The sequence below is a fragment of the Dromiciops gliroides genome, chromosome 1, assembly GCF_019393635.1.
Source record: "Dromiciops gliroides isolate mDroGli1 chromosome 1, mDroGli1.pri, whole genome shotgun sequence".
Taxonomy (NCBI): Eukaryota; Metazoa; Chordata; class Mammalia; order Microbiotheria; family Microbiotheriidae; genus Dromiciops; species Dromiciops gliroides.
In genome coordinates this window covers 223185809-223205544 of record NC_057861.1, presented here as the reverse complement: position 1 = coordinate 223205544, position 19736 = coordinate 223185809, and the positions used below count along the sequence as shown (strand labels likewise).

The 19736-nt window shown below is 40.8% G+C and overlaps 1 protein-coding gene and 1 pseudogene across 1 annotated transcript in view; one reads left to right on the top strand and one right to left on the bottom strand.

Moving 5' to 3' along the window:
* Nucleotides 1-11965: 11965 nt before the first annotated feature.
* Nucleotides 11966-12715, bottom strand: LOC122737942 (annotated as a pseudogene).
* A 2242-nt stretch (nucleotides 12716-14957) lies between these two features.
* The window catches only part of VAPA (VAMP associated protein A), a 71628-nt gene continuing 66849 nt past the window's right edge, over nucleotides 14958-19736 (top strand). Inside the window, exon 1 of the mRNA XM_044004317.1 lies at nucleotides 14958-15465. Coding sequence (XP_043860252.1) covers nucleotides 15387-15465 — 79 coding nt within the window. The 5' untranslated portion in view covers nucleotides 14958-15386. The remainder of the gene's footprint in view (nucleotides 15466-19736) is intronic.

The window sequence follows — 19736 nt, the reverse complement described above, 5'->3', positions numbered from 1 at the left end:
CCAAGTCATCAATTCCCCAATGAGAGAGAGAGAGAGAGAGAGAGAGAGAGAGAGAGAGAGAGAGAGAGAGAGAGAGAGAGAGAGAGAGAGAGAGAAACTTAAGAGCATTAAGAAATAGAACTTCTGAAGGGTGAACAGGAAATCTCCCCAGAGGAGGAAAGCTGTCCCGAAACTTGTCCTTTGATTTCTAGTACCTGCAAATCTAGAGACTACTATGAGTAGACTTCTCTGGTGAGATCATTCTTGTCTTGATGAAGCTAAGATTTTTCCTTCCTTACAAATCAAAGAACTCATTTACTCTGTTCTAGTGTGTTGTCTAGGACAAAGCTTCTTAAACTGTGGGTTATGACCCCATATAGGGTCGTATAACTGAATGTGGGGGTTGCAAAAAATTTGTCAGTAAATGTTTGATTTGTATACCTATTTTATATACCTATATATCCTGGGTTGAGTAAAAATGTCTTGGGTGAAAAGGGGTCATGAGTCGAAAAAGTTTAAGAAGCCCTGGTCTAAGGCAGCTGGGTGGCACAGTGGATAGAGGCCTGGAGTCAGGAGGACCTGAGTACAAACCAGACCTCAGATACTAGCTATGTGACTCTGGGCAAGTCATTTAACCCCATTTACCTCAGTTTCCTCATCTGTAAAATGAATTAGAGAAGGAAATGGCAAACCACTCCAGGATCTTTGGCAAGAAAATCCCAAATTGAGTCAAGAAGGGTTGGACATGACTGAGAAGTGATTGGATTAATAACAAGAAGTTTGCTGTCTACCTTATTATGTATGACTTTTCCAAATTCTATTTACTGCTTACTTTGATAACCAGGTTTACTAGCTATCCTTGACTGTTGTTTGTGTACCAAGGATGGCAGGACTGGGAGGAAGCTAAACTGGTAAGAGTAAGTTAGCTGTCATTCTTCTCTTTAGCATGACCAGGGAAAATGTTTTTTTTTCTCTCCCAAGACTCCTAAAGAAGAGTATTATACTCTGAGACCAGAAATATTTGAGGTAGATAGATATTGTTCTAATTCAGTAGCTCTCCTGGAGATAAGCAAGTGAAAGAATAAGCACAAGTGAAAGAGTGAGCTTCTAATCACAAACTTCTTTCTCCCTACATAGTCAGAAATCTGTCTTCTTTGTGAATGGGGTCAGCTAGATCCCAGACCAGGTTTCTAGCTAGCAATGCCACATGTGGACCAGCCATGTCTGTATTACATAACAACCACATGTAAGTGCTCTGAGAGTTCTCACATTTTGTTAGCATCTGTTTTATCTTTGTTGCTTTAAATATTTATCTCTTTGACTGGAAGGCTTGTTTGTTGCTGAAGACTTTTCAAAATCTGTTCACATCTCAGATATCTACCTCCTTCCTGACCAGGTAGGAAAAATTAGAGCTGGAAGGGGCCCAAACTCTGACTTCGTGGCCCATACTTTAAATTTTTCTAAATATTGTATCCCACTTTCTTTGTTTCTCTTTGTGATCTACTTTTTTCTCCAAGCTCATAGTATTTTTTTCTTATTGTCATAAGGATAGAATTTCATTATGACATGTGTAGGCATGTTAAACTTGGGTTCTTATTTGTTGTCCTTAGATAGGAATTTCTGTTTGTCTTTGGCAGGTTTTTTTAAAATTGATGTTGAGAAATTTTCTTGGACAATTTCCTGAAATATGGCATTTGGGGTTTTCCCCCCCTAAATACTCTGAAATATCTATAATCTTGAGGTTGTTTTGACAATCTGTCCTCCAACTCTATTAATTGGATCCACAATTATTCCAGTGGGATGGGATGAGACTGGACCTGTTCCCTTGCTGGTATTGTGAACTAAAGCAGATCACCACTGCTCATGGACACCTTCTCTGCAACTTGTTGTCTTACAGTTAGTTGCCTGGAACACTGAGGGGTTAAGCTACCTGCCCAAGATCCACACAACCAGTATGTTGAGAAACAGAACTTGAATCCAGGACTAGTTTTCTACCTAATATATCATGCTGTCTCTCATAGTTGATCTTCTTGGAAACAAAACAAAACACCCATGTTTTCCATGAGGAGGAACAATTGAGTGACTTTTTTGAATCTGTGTGAATACTCTAAATTATGCAAAATTCTATGTTTTGTTGAAGTCTTCCATTGGTTGCTTCTATGAATATTTTTTAAGATTTCCTATCCTCTTGCATTAGTAAGTTTCTTTATTTTTTGTTTTTTATTTAATTTTGTTGTAGGGTTTATTTTGCTTTCTTTCTTAGTACCAAGAGTTCTTAATTTCTTTCACTGTGTTTATCCATTTGAGGATATATCTCAGAGTATCTTGCTTAATTTCCCCCATCTCCTTTGTTTCCAGTAGGCAGTTTATCTCACTCAATTGCTGTATGATATTCTAAAAAATAAAGTAGTACCGATACTTTGTTTTGCTCATTTTAATTTTGGTTAGTTTTCTCAAGTGCTTTTTTTTTGGGGGGGGGTGAAGCAACTGGGGTTAAGTGACTTGCCCAGGGTCACACAGCTAGTAAGTGTTAAGTGTCTGAGGCTGGATTTGAACTCAGGTTCTCCTGAATCCAGGGCCAGTGCTCTATCCACTGCACCACCTAGCTGCCCCTCTCAAGTGCTTTTAAAGTTATTTTTATCCTCTTTGGTGTTTCTATTTGTTGTTTTTCTTGCCTCTCTTCAGTTTTCCTACTTCAATATTTTGGATGCATTTATTAACCCGTTACTTACTATGTGCCAGGGACTGTGCTAAATCCTGGGAATATAAAGAAAGGCAAAAAACCTCTGCCCTTATTAACTCATATTCTAATGAAGGAGACAATGTGAAAATAAGATGTAAACAACATATAGACAGAATATATAAGAGGTCATCTCAAAGGCAAGGTGCTACACTAGCATCTGGAACAGGGGTTCTTCTCCTTTGCTGTATCATGGACTCTCTTGGGAGTCTGATGAAGTCTATGTATCCTTTCTCAAAATAATGTTTTATTTTTTTAAGTAATAAGCATTTTTATTTATAATTTGGGGTTACTATTTTTTGTCTCCTTCCCTCCCTCCTCCCCCCCTTCCCCAAGGCAGTAAGGAAATACGTTATACATGTAGAATTATGTAAAACATTACCATATCAGTCATTTTGTATAAGAAAACTTGAATAAAAGAAAAAAATGAAAGTGAAAAATAGCACGCTTCGGTCTGCGTTCCATCAATATCAGTTCTTTCTTTGGAGGTGGATAGTATGTTTCATCAATAGTCCTTCAGGATTGTCTTGGATCATTGTATTGCTGAAAAGAGTTGTCATTCACAGTTCTTCATCCAACAATATTGCTGCCTCTGTGCACAATGTTCTCTCGGTACTGCTCTCTTCACTATACATCAGTTCATAAAAGTCCAGGCCTTTCTGAAATCATTCTTCTTGTCATTTCTTATAGCGCAATAATATTCCATCACCATCATGTACCACAGCTTGTTTAGCCATTCCCTAATTGATGGGCATTCCTTTGATTTCCAAGAATAATAATTTAGATGAATAAATAATAATTTAATAATTAATAATAATTTATATGAATAAATAGGATGATTACATATGTATAAAATAAAAAGTCCATGGATCTGGAGGGACCAGGGAAGACCTCCCACAGAGGGTGGGCTTTGAGCAGAGACTAGAAGGAAACCATGGGAAATAGGAGGCAGAAGAGATGAAGAACATTCCTGGCCTGAAGTAGAACCAGCACAGAGGTACATGCCAAGCTTCAGAAACTTTAGAGAATATTGTTACAAGAGGTAGTAAATAGAATTGGAACCATGGGGAGGAGGTGTAAAACTCTTATTAGATGTCTGACAAGTAAAATACAATTCTATCTATTTTTCCAGTCCTGTTTTTAATATCATGAAGTTTCATTCTATCTGCTTACCCTTAGAATTTTAATATTTCTTCTGAAGTTTCTATGAAATCAACAAGGCAGTTTTACTTGGAGAATTGGTCACAAACAAACCAACCACCGAAGAAAAAAAATGGAATGGTCAAATATTTCACAATTTCTACAATAAACAATTGACAAGTCAATTGCTTTCTAATATGTTACCATATCACTTTGAGAATGTCATGATTTTGTAACTTAAAAGCCATAGTACATAGGAAAAGTCAGAGAAACCGCGAGACTTTTGCTTTCAGGTCTACCTCTAATTTATGGCATTCTGGAATGTGATTAGTCTACCAAAAAAAGCAACATTATCAGTTATGGCGAAGGTATTCTAAATGATATTTGTAAAGTAATTCAAATTGATTTGTGTGGCCATGTCACTCCCCTGCTCAAAACTCTGTGGTGACTTCCTGTTCACTGTCCTGACATTTAAGGCCCTACACAATCTAACTCCAATACACATTTCTAGTCTGACTTCATACACTTTATATTCCATTCAAATTGTACTATTTAGCTGATCCCTGAACTAGACAAGCTGAGAGAGGAACACTTTGTCTGGATCTCTCCTTTGTTCCCCACCATACTCTAACATGGGTTATGCATATCTGTTTATGTTTTATATTCCAATACACCTCTCTCAGTAGAATGTAAACTCCTTAAGGTCAGGGACCTTGTTTTATTTATTTATTTATTATTGTTGTTGTTGTTTTAATCTTCGTAACTTCAGTTTAATAAATCTATATTGAATTTGTATAAGTAAGATATTTAATAAATGCAAAAGAATATAAAATAGGGTAGGATGTGTGTGTGTCTATGCTTGTGTGTATATGGGGTCAGGGAAAGGGTGAGTAATTCAAGAAGAGTCTGAGTCATTATTAAAGTAACACCCTAAAAGATTACTAATGGTATAATTCATAAAATACTTTTGTGAGTTGGTTAAAAGATCAGAAACGAAAAATCTTATGACTTTTTAGGCAGCATCTATATGACCGTAAAGGAATGTTTAGTAAAGAAAAAAAGCATAGTTGATACTGTATATGGTTGGTTAGCTGAAAAAGAGGTATATCAAACAACTTTCAGCCTGAGAACCAATGTATTCACATTTGGCTATAAATACTATATTTGGGGTTCTCTATGATCTAGGAGTGTACTAGGCTAAATGGTAGAGTGATTTGAAGTTTCCTTAAGATTCCACATCTACTAACTACTTTGAGATATGAATAAATTTTAATTCCTGGTTATTATGGTCAGATAAGGCATTATCATCTGATTGTAGGGTGAATTGGGGGTAATAGGGAGAGAAGGTTTGACCAAAGGCTTTCATCTCTTTGAGGAGACACCATGGTGTTGTGGAGAGAGGAAACCTTAAGTGTGGGTCCTGGATTTTCAACTTATTGGCTTTGTGACCTTAGACAAGTTAGAACTATTCTCAGCCTCAGGGTCCTCATCTGTAAAAATCAGGATAATAATTAATTCATTATATGCCTTTCATGACTGTTGTGAGTATCTAATAAGATAGAAGCACAGTTTCTAGCCAACCAATTCATTTTCCAATAGTGGAATCTATACTACTGGAGGCACCAGGGATGAATCTATCCTCTTCATTTCAAAACACAAGCAAAACCCTAAATAGATGCTATCCTCTCATAAGTTCAAGTTAATTGGAGAACTCCCTTAATCAATCCCTTATAGATAGACATCATTTTAAAGGAAGCTTTTTCTTAATTTGTAGCACTCTCTCTGGGGCTGTTTGTCTAACTGTGTACTCTCCCTCAAAAACTAGCATCCCAAGAAGATACAGCTGACTACTTTTGCCCCTCAGGGTTCTGAAAGTGACCCTGGGTGGTTGCTACAGATAAAGATTTACTATAGATAAAAGTGACTTGCCCCACATTCAGGATATGAGTTATGGGCATATGAGGTAATGACCACATATAAACACCAGTAAAGAATCTAAAGAGATGTCATGTACAAGGTATATACAAGGGGCAAAGAAGTAAATTCCTATATGGGGTCACTAGAAATCCTTTTATTCCTTGATAGCTTCCTCATGAAGTTTTCCTTAGGTATAGCTCTCTGGTAGCCATGTCATTTCCTGTTGGACCTGGCTGCTCCACTGCTCCTAGGCTAAGAAGGGGGAAATACCAGCTGTCACTAGGTTTAATTGCTTCTGGGCTAGGCTGATCAGCTGCCCTCTGAAATTTCGCTTGTCCTTGAGATGCCCACAAAATTGCTGACTGAACCCATCTAGTTCTTTTTTAAATAGTCATTAAAAATTCCCTCATTAGCCATGTTCAAAAAATAAAAAAGAAAGAAAAATAGAGAAAAAGAAGAAAATATGCTTTAATCTGTACTCTGAGTCCATCAGCTTTCTATCTGGAGGTATAAAGCATGTTTCATCATGAGTCCTTTGGATTGTGCTTGGTCATTGTGTTGATAAGTTGTCTTTCAAAGTTGGTTATCTTTACAATATTGTCACTTCATAAATTGTTCTATTTCTGCTCACTTCACTTTACATCAGTTCACATAAGTCTTCCTAGGTTTTTTTCTGAAACTATCCCCTTCATTATTTCATACACAATAATAGTATTTGGTCACATTCAGATACCATAACTTGTTCAGCCATTCTCCAATTGATGGACATTCCCTCAGTTTCCAATTCTTTGCAACCTCAAAAAGAAATGCTGTAGCTCCTTTTGTGGTGACTAAGAATTGGAAATCAAAGGGATGCCCATCAATTAGGGAATGGCTAAACAAGTTGTAGTATATGCTTGTAATGTAATATTATTGTGAAATGACAAGCAGGATGATTTCAGAAAAACTTGGAAAGACTTTTATGAGTTGATGCATAGTGAAGTGAACATGAACAGAACCAGGAGAACATTGTACACAGTAACAATAATATTGCTTGATGAAAAACTGTGAATGAACTAGTTATTCTTAGCAATACAATGATCCAAGACCCAAAGGACTAATGATAAAGCATATTATCTACCTCCAGAGAAAAACTGATATTGTTTGAATACAGACTAAAACATGTTATTTTTTACTTTCTTTCATTTAAAAAATTTTATTCGTGTTATATAAAATGACTAATATGGAAATGTTATACATAATTGCACATGTATTACCTATATCTGATTACTATTTCAGGGAGGAAGGGATACAATTTGGAACTTAAAACATTAAATAAAAATGTTAAAAGAAAAGAAATGCTATAAATATACATATGGGTACTTATTGGGTCCTTTTCCTTTCTTTGATCTCTTTGTGGTATAGATCTAGTAGTGGTATTTCTGGGTTTAAAGGTATGGGTCCATTTATCTCAAGGTTGCAGTTTGGTCATCTCCCAACTCCTGGGGTAACTGTTATTACCTTTGGTAGACTTTTCTATGGACTCTCATCACCAGGGTATCTCTGATAAGACCTCTGTATATTTAGAACTCACTACATCACTGCCTGGGCATATCTATCTTGGAGTATTCCACTGCAGATCAAGAAAGAATGAACATAAATGAAACAGGTCCCATTTACTCATAGAGGCAGAGTGGGGAAATTCAGTCAGCTGCCTCTCTTTTACCTAACAGTCAAAGAAGCATTCCTTATTTGGATGCCATGAAAGAGATAGGTAGGTCACACCTACATACACATACAGCCAATTAGATACTTTCTCTCATCACACAGTACCAGGTCTACCAAATTTCCTCGTAGTAGGATTGGAAGCAGCAGAGAATATCTGAATGTGTTCATTCATGTGTTCAAAGACTGGGTGGGTCCTAATTTAGCACCCCTTTCCTTGTCTGCTTGACAACACTTTCAATGTTTGAACACTATTCTGTCTTTCTTAAACATTCTCTTTTTCAAGCTAAATTTCCAAGTTCCTTTCATCATCCTTGTGCAGTATGGTGTTGAGGCCCCATGCCAGCCTGGTTATGGACACTTATAAGTGGTGTGATTTTGAACAAATCACTTAACCCTTCTAGGCCCTAGCTTCCTCATCAATGAAATGAGGAGTTTGAACTTGATGACCTCCAAGGTGCCTTTTAGCTCTAAATCTAAGATCTCTAAATCTTCTCTCCAGTTCACATGTGATTTAGCCAAGGCCATGCAAACAAGGACATTACCTCCTATATTCTGGATAGTGTCTCAATGTGCCTTGAGATGGTGTCAGCTCTTTTGGGTAATGTGCCCTGCTCTTGACTCATAGGGAACCTGCAGCCCACTGAAGGCCCAGTTCTTCTTCTTTTTTTTTTTTTTTGTGAGGCAATTGGGGTTAAGTGACTTGCCCAGGGTCACACAGCTAGTTAAGTGTTAAGTGTCTTAGGCCGGATTTGAACTCAGGTCCTCCTGACTCCAGGGCCGGTGCTCTATCCACTGTGCCACCTAGCTGCCCCAGGCCCAGTTCTTTCCAGATGTATCTTGGGTGTCTCCCCCCATCTTGTACTTGCTAAAGTGCTTTCTGAAACCTTACACTCCAGCTTGCTTTCATTTCATCTTACTGGATTGGGCCTGGTGTTCTAGGCAGCTAAGTTCTTTTGGAGCCTGACTCTGCCCTTCACTGCTGGTCATCTCTTCCATGTACTTACTACTGGCACTTTAAATAAGCATACCCTCCATACTTTCATACAATTCCCTTCTGAAAAGGTTAAAGTCCAGGGCCAAGAACAGATCCCCAGGAATCTACCACAAGAAATCTTCATCCAAGTTGATGCTAACCCATAATTTCTTTGGGTCTCATTCAAGCAGTTTTCAATTACCTATCTATACTATGGGACACCTAGTTGGTACCACAGTACATAGAGTGCCAGACCTGGAGTCAGGATGACTCATCTTTTTCTTTTCTTTTGTGGGGCAATGAGGGTTAAGTGACTTGCCCAGGGTCACACAGCTAGTGTCAAGTGTCTGAGGCTGGATTTGAACTCAGGTCCTCCTGAATCCAAGGCCAGTGCTTTTATCCACTGTGCCACCTAGCTGCCTCCTTAGGATGACTCATCTTACTGAGTTCAAATCTGGCCTTAGACACTTACTAGTTGTGTGACCCTGGGCAAGTCATTTACCCTATTTGTCTGTTTCCTTGTCCCTAAAATGAACTAGAGAAAGAAATGGCAAACCACTCCAGAATCTTTGCAAGGAACCCCCAAATGGGGTCATGAAGAGTTGGACATGACTATGATCAAGTATAGATGAGAGACTCTGTTAATGCTTTGCTGAAATGTAGGCAAATCTTTTACTCACTCCTAAACCCTTTGTCCAGGAACTCTATTTCTAGGCCTCCTTATTGGAGACTACTGTACCCTCTTGCCTGACTGAGGCTGCTATAGTGGAGGGCTTTTAGGTCATGGGACCTAAATGTTAGTAGGACTTTGGAAAATTTTATTTCCTTTCCATTTCCTTTCTACAAAACACAAATGTGTTTTCTGTACACATCCTGGTTCGTGTTTTTGTATTCCAGATAAAGGCCCCCAAGAACAGAAATTATATGGTAGATTGACATATTTGGCTTGAACTAAAGGTTTCTAGAGTGATCAGTGTGTGCTTTCATCCTATTTTAAAGGGAGGAATAGGGAGAGCATTTTGTTAGAATTTCTCCTTTGAGCTTATATTCAAAATGGTATTACAGACATTTGTGTACAAGTCTTATTTCCCCATTAGATAGTGAGATCCATTGGTTATTATTCATCTTTGTATTACCCCCTTCCCACCCAGCTCCCAACTCCACCCCTTCATCCCTAAGCACTTCCACTTTCAGATTGCAGGCACTTAATAACTGCTGGTTGACTTGAATTAAATTTGTCTTACGGGAAAGGTGAAGTGTCTCTACCAGCAACACTGATTTTTTTTATTCAATTCCTTTTTGAGTGGGGTGGTCTTTTTTCTTTGTATGGGTGTAATTTTCAGTTCTTTGTTTCCTGGCAATTTAGGGATTTTCACATTTTACATATAGCACTTTTGGCTATGGCCATGATTTTCTTCAATAGAATTCAGTGGGAAGTTAATTTGCTTGTTCCTTTTAGATAATAAACTGTGGCAGTGTATATATCTAAAATTCATTATTGCAATTTTAGATCCTTCCTCCCCCCAAGTAGAATGTAAGCTCTTTGAGAGCAAGTACTAGAGCTACAAAGAGAGGTAAAAACTGGGTCTCTGCCCTAAAGGAGATTACATTCTAATGGAGAAGACAGCATGCAAATGACAACATAGATATAAAACATATAAACACTGGAAATAACCCTATCAGAAATGGAAATAAAGTTGGTCCAGCATGACATGTTTTTGAATGAAGCAATGTTGGCTTAGTGATCAGGTTCCTTTTTGATATGATCATAAACTATTACTTTAACAATACTGGGTGTTCTAAAACTTTTCCAGGAATCAAAATTAAGCTCGTTGGCTTATAGAGTCTAGGTAAACTACTTAGTAGAGAGCTTTATCAACAGGTCATATGGTCTCACTGAGAACTGACCTGAGTCAGGGAGATAACGATTCAAAGCTTTCCTGCATCACATACTGGCTGAGTGACTCTGGGCAAGTCACTTAATTTCTCAGTGCCCTAGACTCCTGTTCAAGACTACAAGTTGTAGAGAAGTTTACATTCAACCTTGTTATGCACTATACTTGTATGCATATTCTTACTATTATACTTTCTCTGATTTCTGTTTTGCTATTGATTTGGATAAATGAGGATTTCTGTTTTGTTTTACCATTCGCTACCTCCTATGTAGGTTCATTTTGGAAATGGTATTTGGTGGGGAGTTGACTTTGGATATAATTATATATCTTTGGATATAAAGTTTGGGATCCTGATTCCTGAAGAGGAAGGCCTTCACAAGGAGTTCCAAACAACAATGAAATAATAGGTGCTGTCAACCTCCCCCACTTTTAAAATACTAATATAATGGGGGCCCTGGGATTGGTCCTTATGAGTAAGGAAGAGTGCTTAGCCTGATGAAATTCCATGTAAACTTGAGCATGTCTGGACATTCTGACTTACACATATCATATGAAGAGGAATGACTTTTTTGGCTATTGAGACAGAGTTGAGAATGTTAACAAAAGGCACAAACTGAATGATTTGGTTCTTTTTCCTTTTCTGGGGGTAAGAATGAGCAGTTATGGGCTGACTCCTGGTGGGAGAGGGACCTTGGCCCCTTTTTCATCCATTGCCACCATGAAAATATGAACAAATGAACCAGCTATTGCTTCTGCTTGCCTGTCTTTATACCTCTTGGGTGAAGTAGTGTCAGATTCTGCTATGATCTTGTGAACTTTGAAACATTGGGAGAACAAGTCACCAGAAATCCAGAAACCAGAGTCCAGGCCACAGTTTTCAGTCTGCCAGCACAGATCTGAGGAGTGACAGGGATCCAGTCCAGTGGTAGATTGATTGATTGTGTAGCACAGCTGTGAAGTACTTACCACAAGAGGGAGGGAATTGTTCATGGCTATGCCACACTTGGAAGCAAACATGGGGGGGGGGGGTGGTGGGGCGGCAAATGCTTTGTAGAGAGTGCTTTAACTTTGAACCCATTCTCCCTGGGGCCTGAAGTGGTATAGGGGAGAGTTTGTCCTCCAGGTATTGGGGGTGGGGAATTTTTGTACTTATGTTCTTGCTGTATCTTCTCAGTAAATATCCCTTTGTAAAAGCTAATTGTTATTAATTGGTTAAAGTGAAACTGGGGCATTAATAATAGGCAGTCAATACTGAGAAATACATACTGGAATTAGTGCCAGAGCCAACAGTCAGCTAATAAACACTTATTAAGCATTTACTATGAGCCAGGGATTGTATTAAGCACTGGAGATCTTCATCCAATGGCCAACCCACTGTAGTGTTATTGGTTGTTCATTCACACTTTGTTGTTTCATTATTAAGGTAACCCCTTATTGTTCAGGAAAATTCCTAAACATCTCCTTTACACGATTAAAAAAATGTTTCTTTTTCATCTGTTATTGTACACCACCTTCCTCTCCTTTGCAAGTTTTCTTGTAGTGCTTTTTTCCCCCAATTTCATCACAGGCATTTTTATTAACAGATAATTAGAAAAACAGTCATAGTAAAGACCTTTAGTTCATTCTTCTAATAAGCCTGTTGATCTGGTCTTCCCTGTTACCAGTATCTCCACCTTCCACAAAATGTGTAGTCCTTTTCTTCATTGCACCCTGAGAAGATAATTTGAAGGGCCACAAGAAGTTGGTGGCAGCTTTGAAGTGCTTGCCAACAGTGTAGATCTCAGGGATCAAGTCCTCCATGCAGATAATTCCATGTTTACCTAGAGATTTTGCAATAAGGGCATTATCAGTCAGGGCAATTCTGTTTCTTGATCTTGCCATAGCCACATTTGTAAATCAAGTCATTCACAGATTTCAGGTTTGGATAACCCCATGCAATGTATGGTTCCATAATTCTCAGCATGTTAATTGAAGCCTTGTTAAGCTTAACAAACGTGCCTTTCAAGATTTGGAGAAGACAAAGAAGCTGAAATACTTTTTGGACCTTTGGGCTAACACCATTGATACTTCTGATTCTGATCACAAAAGTTAACTTGGGTTCAGCTGATATAGGAGTTGCCAGCTTTTTGTGCCATTCTATCCAGCCAGATTTCATTTCTGTACATCTGTTTGTACTCCTTATGGTAAGTTTTAGCTTTTTCATAGGTAACTTTTCTCCGTATTTTATGGAGCTTTTTTTACAGCCACCTTCTTCTCCAGGGGTTTGGTTTTCAGTATTGCAAAAGCCTTTCGCTTTTTCAGAAGGGATTCTGGAGTAGATGGCACCTTCTTCTTTTCTTCTGCGCCTGCCATGATTCCAGCTGGAAAAAGAGCTCTTTAGTGCTTTTTGATGTGCCCTCTTTTAAAACACCTAAGAGGGTGCTGTGCTCTTACTAGATAAGGAAGAAATTTTTCAACTTTCTCTTAGCAGTAGTCCTGTTGGAGGAGAACTTAGAGCTAGGGGGAAATGGTAGTGGTGGAAATTGAGAGTACCAGCTAGCTGGGTCTTGGTATCTAAAATGTAAAAAGGCTGTCATCCCACATGTAGCCTGGGGGCGTTGTGTGGTTTGAAGGGAGGCAAAATAGACATCTCTAGCTTCTTCTCCCCCCACCTGTCTCCCAGGGAGACCGTTTCTTGCCAAGAAGAGAAGCAAGTGACTGGAGCCAAAGCTTGGCCACTTAGCTTTCCTTAGAGAGAGAGGGTATCAGGTTAGAATTACACCTATTGGTTCCCCCAAATTATTCTCCTAGGGGATGTGATTTTCAGGTTTAACCTAACTTTTGATTATTGTTTCATCAATGTGGATAAAGCTTAGAGGATACAAAGAAAGGCAAAGACAGGCCCTACTCTCAAAGACTTTATAATCAAAGGGGTGGGGGTTGGGAGAGACATGCAGCCATTTATGCAATATGTAGACCATTATGTACAAACAAGACATATAGAAGACAAATAGAATCTCAGAGGGAAGGTGCTACCTTTTGTGAACTGTGAGATTAGCAGTTTACCTAGCTAGGTTTGTTGTTGTTGTCATTACCACAGCTCCTGGACCAGCCAATGCCATCCTAAGGGTTTTCTTGGCAAAGATAGTGGAGTGGTTTGCCATTTCCTTTTCCAATGGATTAAAGCAAATAGAGGTTAAGTGACTTGCCCAGGATCACACAGCCAGTTAAGTGACTGAGGCTGGATTTGAACTCAGGTCTTCCTGACTTCAGGTAGCTGTTCCCTTTAGCCATCTACCTTTGCCAAATTTAGGCTTTGATTCTAAGTCCTCTGCTGGTGGAGCTAGGCATTATTATGGTACCAGTTCTATCTGTTGTTAGGTATTTTCTTTATATATAAATTGAGCTACTACTTCAAGGATAGCCGCTAACCCATACACACTGCATTACCCAAGGGCAGTCCACAGCACATTCTTGAAGTGCTTATTTGAGGGCCCTTTTCTTATCTTTGTTGTTAAATCATCAATTAAAAAGAGACTTTTGATGTTTGTTGCCATCGCACGCACCATGCAAAGCCCATGTCTTGTCCAAGACCTTATGGCATTAATGACATTTGGGAAAAAAATCATTCAATTTTGTTCAACAAAAAGGCTGGGTGGGCGGTGCTTGGGGGATGATTTCCCAACAGTCTTATGACTAGGGACCCCACCTATCAAAACTCACGATCACAGTATGAACGCTGATTTATATTCGGTCCTGGCTTCATAACATATGCATGCTTTCCAAAGCTTCTACTATTTCATTATCTGTTTTTTGTATCATTGGGCAGGATCTTTACAATGAGACACGCTCCAACATATCAAGTACAGTGGCCCTTCTCGGAAAACAGTGATGGGTTGGAATAAGGCCTTTCCGTCAAAAAAAGGCACCCACTCCCAAACCTAATATCTATGCATGCACGCACGCATGTATTTCATATACATATATGTGTATACATATACATATATACATGCATACACACACATATATGCTGTTGTTTCTCTGGGTCGACAATATTCTACAGGCCATTTGGAAGAAGTGGGTGCTTGGCACTCTAGGGGCAGCCATAGAGGTTTTTCGCAAAGGCTTCCAGAGCCCAATGCTGGTTCAATACGCCACGCCCGACGTCTGTCCAACGGACTTTGCTCCTCTTCCCGCCCGCTGCTGGCCTGCCAGCTAGCCAGTCCTGCCGCTATTACAAGTTCCAAGGTGCACTGCGCTTCGGGCGCCTCGCGGGAGACTCCAACTCCCAGTATGCCCCACCCCCAAAGGCTCAGTCTCTTTATTCCGCCCGCCCGCAACATTGCATGCTGGGAACCATAGTTTCTGAGAGCGCCTGCCCCAAGTCATTTACCTCTTACACTTTCCTCAGCTCAAACCTTAGAAGGTGCTATCTCCATTCCTACTCCAATATCGCGGCGAAGGGAGGGAAGGGCCTGTTTTAGAGTACACAGTATTTTCAGTCCCACGGGTCCCCTTCCCGGCCCCCTTTCTCCCCCCCCTCCACCCCCTTCCTTCCGCCCGCGAGCCTTCCACTTCCACACTGACAGTCCCGGCAAGGGTTTCGGGCTGGAAAGAAATCTGGAGAGCACGCGGGAGCGCGCAGGAGAGTGAAGGCCCCAACCGCGCTAAAGCTCCAAGGGCGGGGCGGGTGGAGAGGAGGCCCAGGACGCCGCGGTGGCGCGCACGACTCACGCATGGGCGAGTCACGTGGGACAGCGAGGATCGCAGTGCGCGTGGCCGCGGTGGCCGGTGTGGGGTTGAGTCAGTTGCTAGTGGGGGGGAAAGCGACTGGTCGTCAGACTGCCCGTCCCGCTGGCTGAAGCAGGAAGCGAGCGAGCGGTGAGCCCAGGCTGGTGACTGTGCCCTTCTCACAGCCCCGGCGCTTCGCCATCTCTCCCCTCTCCTCCTCCTTCGGCTCCTCCCACTCTACCTCTCCTGGACAACCCCCCCTCCCCCCCACCCAGGCAAACCGCCGCCTCGGGCGCGCCCCCGCTCCCCCTGCGCTGTCTCTTCGATGGCGGCCGCTGCCGGGGCCATGGCAAAGCACGAGCAGATCCTGCTCCTCGACCCGCCCACAGACCTCAAATTTAAAGGTAGGTAGCGAGGTGGGCCTCGGTGAGGTGAGGGGTGGGGGGAAACTAGACCGTCAGCAACCGCTTCGGGTCTTTTCCCCCCCTTTTCTTTTTTTGGTGGGGGTGGAGGGTTCGGCGAGGAGGAAGGAGCGTCGTCCGCCCCTCTCGCCCTGTTTCCCGTGTTTCTCTCCCGGTCCTCAGCTCTCCTCGTCTTTCTCGGCGTCAGCCTTTCCTGTCCCCTCCCCCGCCCGTTCACACTCACACTCAGTTTCACGCGCGCGCACGCCCAGCTTGTGGCGGGGGCTGGTGGGGGGTGGGGGTGGTGGAGGAGGCCGAGGCCGAGGGAAGGAAAGGCGAGCCGAGCTTGGGGTGCCGGGACTAGGCGCCTTGGCCGCCATCTTGGGATCCCGCCGGGAGGCAGCTTGTGGCTCCTGGGTTCCCGGCGGTCCCTTCTCCCTCCCTCGGCCGCTGCCTGCTCCTGACATTCTTTCTCTGCCCCCGGGGACTGCTGGGCTTTTTCTGGGACGGGCGGGGGAGGCGACCTCGGAGCTGGTGCTCCTGGGGGCTCCAGCCGGGGCGGGGGGTGGCGCATGCCGCTCCGGCGGGCTCGGGCTGGGGCTCGGGGCAGCTTTCATGGACGGTCCGCGCACGGCCGCACCTCCTGGGGCTCGCTCGGCCTTCTCCGAGGCAGGGGGAGCCCATGTTCCCCCAGCGCCCGGTTTTGGGGTCCGCTGTTGCTCGGCTTTATAACTGCCCGTGGGGCAGACCTACGCTGCTCGCCCGAACCTTTCCCTCAGATGAGCCTCCTGGGAAGAGGGGGAGAGAGGTTCGTGATACGGGTTAGTGTGATAGGAGAGAGACAAGCGCATCTCAGCGATTAGGGGGAGGCTCTGGTGTGGATGATTCTTGACCTCTCGTAAGTAGTACACCAGAGGAAAAGAAGCGCATTTTTATTTAGTGTTAGCTCTATGTATGTTTCAGGCAGAGCCGCACCGCCCGTCGTGTCCCCCCCCCCCCCCCCCAGTTTTGCCTAGTTTCTAGCTTGCTGCCTGATTGTCATTTATGTCTTCCAGGATTTGCAATTCCCATAGATACTCAGAAAAGGAAACTTAGGAAAACAGCTTATTTCAGATTTTGTTTTAAAATAGTTTTGTATCAAAACCTTTATTGTTTCTTCCATACTTTAAATAGGGAGGCAGCATGTTAAAGCACTTGGAATCTGAAGGACTTTAGTAGTTATAGGTACCCTGCCATAATTTTTATAGTATTCTTCCATTTAATTGAACACCTATGTGAATTTGGACAGGTCACTGAATACCATTTAGCTTTATTTTTCACATTTGTAAAGTAAGGGAAAAGGATGAATGTCATTATACTATCTAGTCTTCCTTTCACCTCTTAGATCTTCGATGCTTAAGTGGTACAGTTGGCTAGGATTCTTCCAGGTCTTTATCTGGTGACCTTAGGAGACATGTGTCTTAACGTTTGTGTCCCCATTTACAGCGTTGTGGCTTTGAGCTGATCATGTCAGTGAGTTTACCTTACAATTTTAATGAGAGTCACATGCAGTAATACTTGGGTCAGGTATCTTTAGATGCTAGGTGTAAATGAACCTAAAGTTGTAAAAATGCATAAAACTGTAAATGGACCTAAAGTTGAGGAGAATGAATGGACTGAATTACCTTGGAAGTGCTGTCTTCGGTACTATTTTCTACTTGCTGTTCTTAGAAATGCATGTGCTTCTTGGGTATGGATCATTGTTTAGGAGACTTATTGAATGAATGAAAAAACATTTATTAAGTACTAACAGTGTCACAGGCACCCGTGCATTAGGATCAGGGAATTGTGTTTTAGGGATTACACCTAAGGCATAACTTGTTAAATGGTTGAGTCCTGTGCCCTTTTTGGGGGACTCAGAATATTAAATTTCACTTGTATTTTAAAAATTCTACTTAGTTAAAAAAAATTAAAGCATTTCAAAGGGTAAAATGAAACACAATGAATCTGTTATGTTCTGATGTCAGGCCAACAGGAAAACACTTGAATTCTTTCCAGCAACTCTTCACGGGAAAGTTAATATAGCAAGTTGCTTTATATGTCTGGAAAATTAGTTTTATGATGCTGTAGCATTAGGATACTATTACACAAGTAGTGTTTGGCTTTTTTTTTTTACACTAGTTTTATTTCCTGTGCTTCTATAGAAAAGTTATGTAAGCAATTGAGTAAGAGTTTTGTTTCAAGGCAAGCATTAAATTTATTGTTTTGAGGAGTTATGGGACACCCTGGAAAGGACTAGGTTATGTATATGGCATTCATTCATATGGTTTTAGTTGAAAAAAAAAATACTTTTTTCCTGAAAGCCTGAAATTACATCAGTAGTCACCTGTTGTTGAAATATTTTGATGTAATCTATCGTGGTGAATGCTTTTGTGTTTTTTTTTAAACTTTATATTATTGTTTAGGTAGCCTGTATTCCTGAAATAATATTGGCTGTGCAAGATAAATAGTCTCTTGTGCTGGCATCAGCCTTAGAAATCTAGGAAATTAGTATTAGGTGAGAAGCTGCCTTATCGGCAAAGTTGGAAGGTTTCTTATGAGAAAAGTTATAATGTTGTTACTATGATAAAAGGGAATACTCCCCCCAAAGGTGAAAGACCCCTATCATCTTTTGTGTATTCAAAAATGGACTTGTGCTTCTAATGTAATCATAAATGTTTTGAACATTTATGTTATTTTTCAAACTTAGGAGAACAAACATTGTACCTTCACTCCAATAAAAGAATTAATCATTAAAGGTGGATATGTTCAGAGTTTGGCTAGACACCAGGAAAAATGGATAGAGAAAGCTTGTTGTCTAGATTTTGATATACAACCCATAGATCTGGTACATATATATCTTGGACTGACACTGTATGTAAATGTACCTAAATGAGGAGAGTAGACTAGATTACCTTTGATAGATAGATAGATAGATAGTTCTTTTGATAGTCTGAAGTATAAGGCAGCTAGGTGACTCAGTGGGTTAGAGTGCCAGCCTGTAGTTCAGAAGACCTCAGTTCAAATCCTGTCTCAGACACTTGAGAACTGTGTGATCCTGGGCAAGTTACTTAATCTGTTTACCTCAGTTTCCTCATCCTTGCTGGGTTGCTATGAGGATCAAATGAGATAATAATTGTAAAGCACTCAGTAAAGTGCCTGACACATAGTAGGCATGCTAGATGTTAGCTATTTAGTGTTCTGGTGATGCTGTATATAACTGCACATTATGTAATAAATTTAGTGTTTGCCCAAAGGACAGGAGGCACATGATGTGCCTGCTAAAATGAATGATATGGGAGTAAATTATGCTGACAGATGTATGGCGGACCAGTTATACAGTTAAAGCAAGAGACAATTGACAGACAACCTGAATTCTCTGTTGGTGTATCTGTGCAACTTCAAGAGAAAGAAAGGCATATTGAGTGGACCCCCTGTGGTAGACTTACAAATCTATATGCATAAAGGATGGCAATTATGAACGGGTTGAGATCTGCATTTTTGAAGGCAGTATTACTTACATTGAAATTCTGAAGTAGTGCCAAGCTCTGGGAATCCTGAATCCGGAATTCAAATTCTGGCTTTGTTACTTAATACCTCTGTGATCTTGGGCAGATCACTAAACCTCTTTAGATCTCAGTATTCTCTTCTGTAGACTGACAGAGCAAGAGGATATTCAGGTCCTTTCCAACTCTAGATCTGTTATCCTTATTGTCCATTGTGAAAATATGGCCATGTATTAAAACATAGATGGTCTTTGAACTAATTGTGAGAATTTGAAAGCCATTCAGAAGATTTTGATGAACTTTTTAAAGAAGTTGTAACATTTCCATTTGGCTGTTCACTTACGGGTGACTTGTCTTCAAATGGGCAAATACTTATGCATAGACTGATCTTCTGCAAATGGCCAGCATGTTAGAATATTAAATGAAATGGATAGAACAAACTGATGAAATATATGAAATTCCCCATATTTTAATTATCTATTCTATATTTTATATAAAATAAAATTTTTAAATACATTAAACATTTTTTTGCTACAGTTGAAGCTTGAACCTTTAGCAAAAAGAGATGCATTCATTAGGGTTTTGTGTGTTTTTTGGTGGTTCTCCCCCCCCCCCCAAGTCCAGGATGTACTACTTATTCTCCTGCCAGCTAACGTTCAGCTCTCTTTAAGACTTCCAAATAACTTTGGACACTACTCTGTAACTTCTTGTTCATATGTGTGTGTTGACCAGAAGTTAGAGACTAATCCC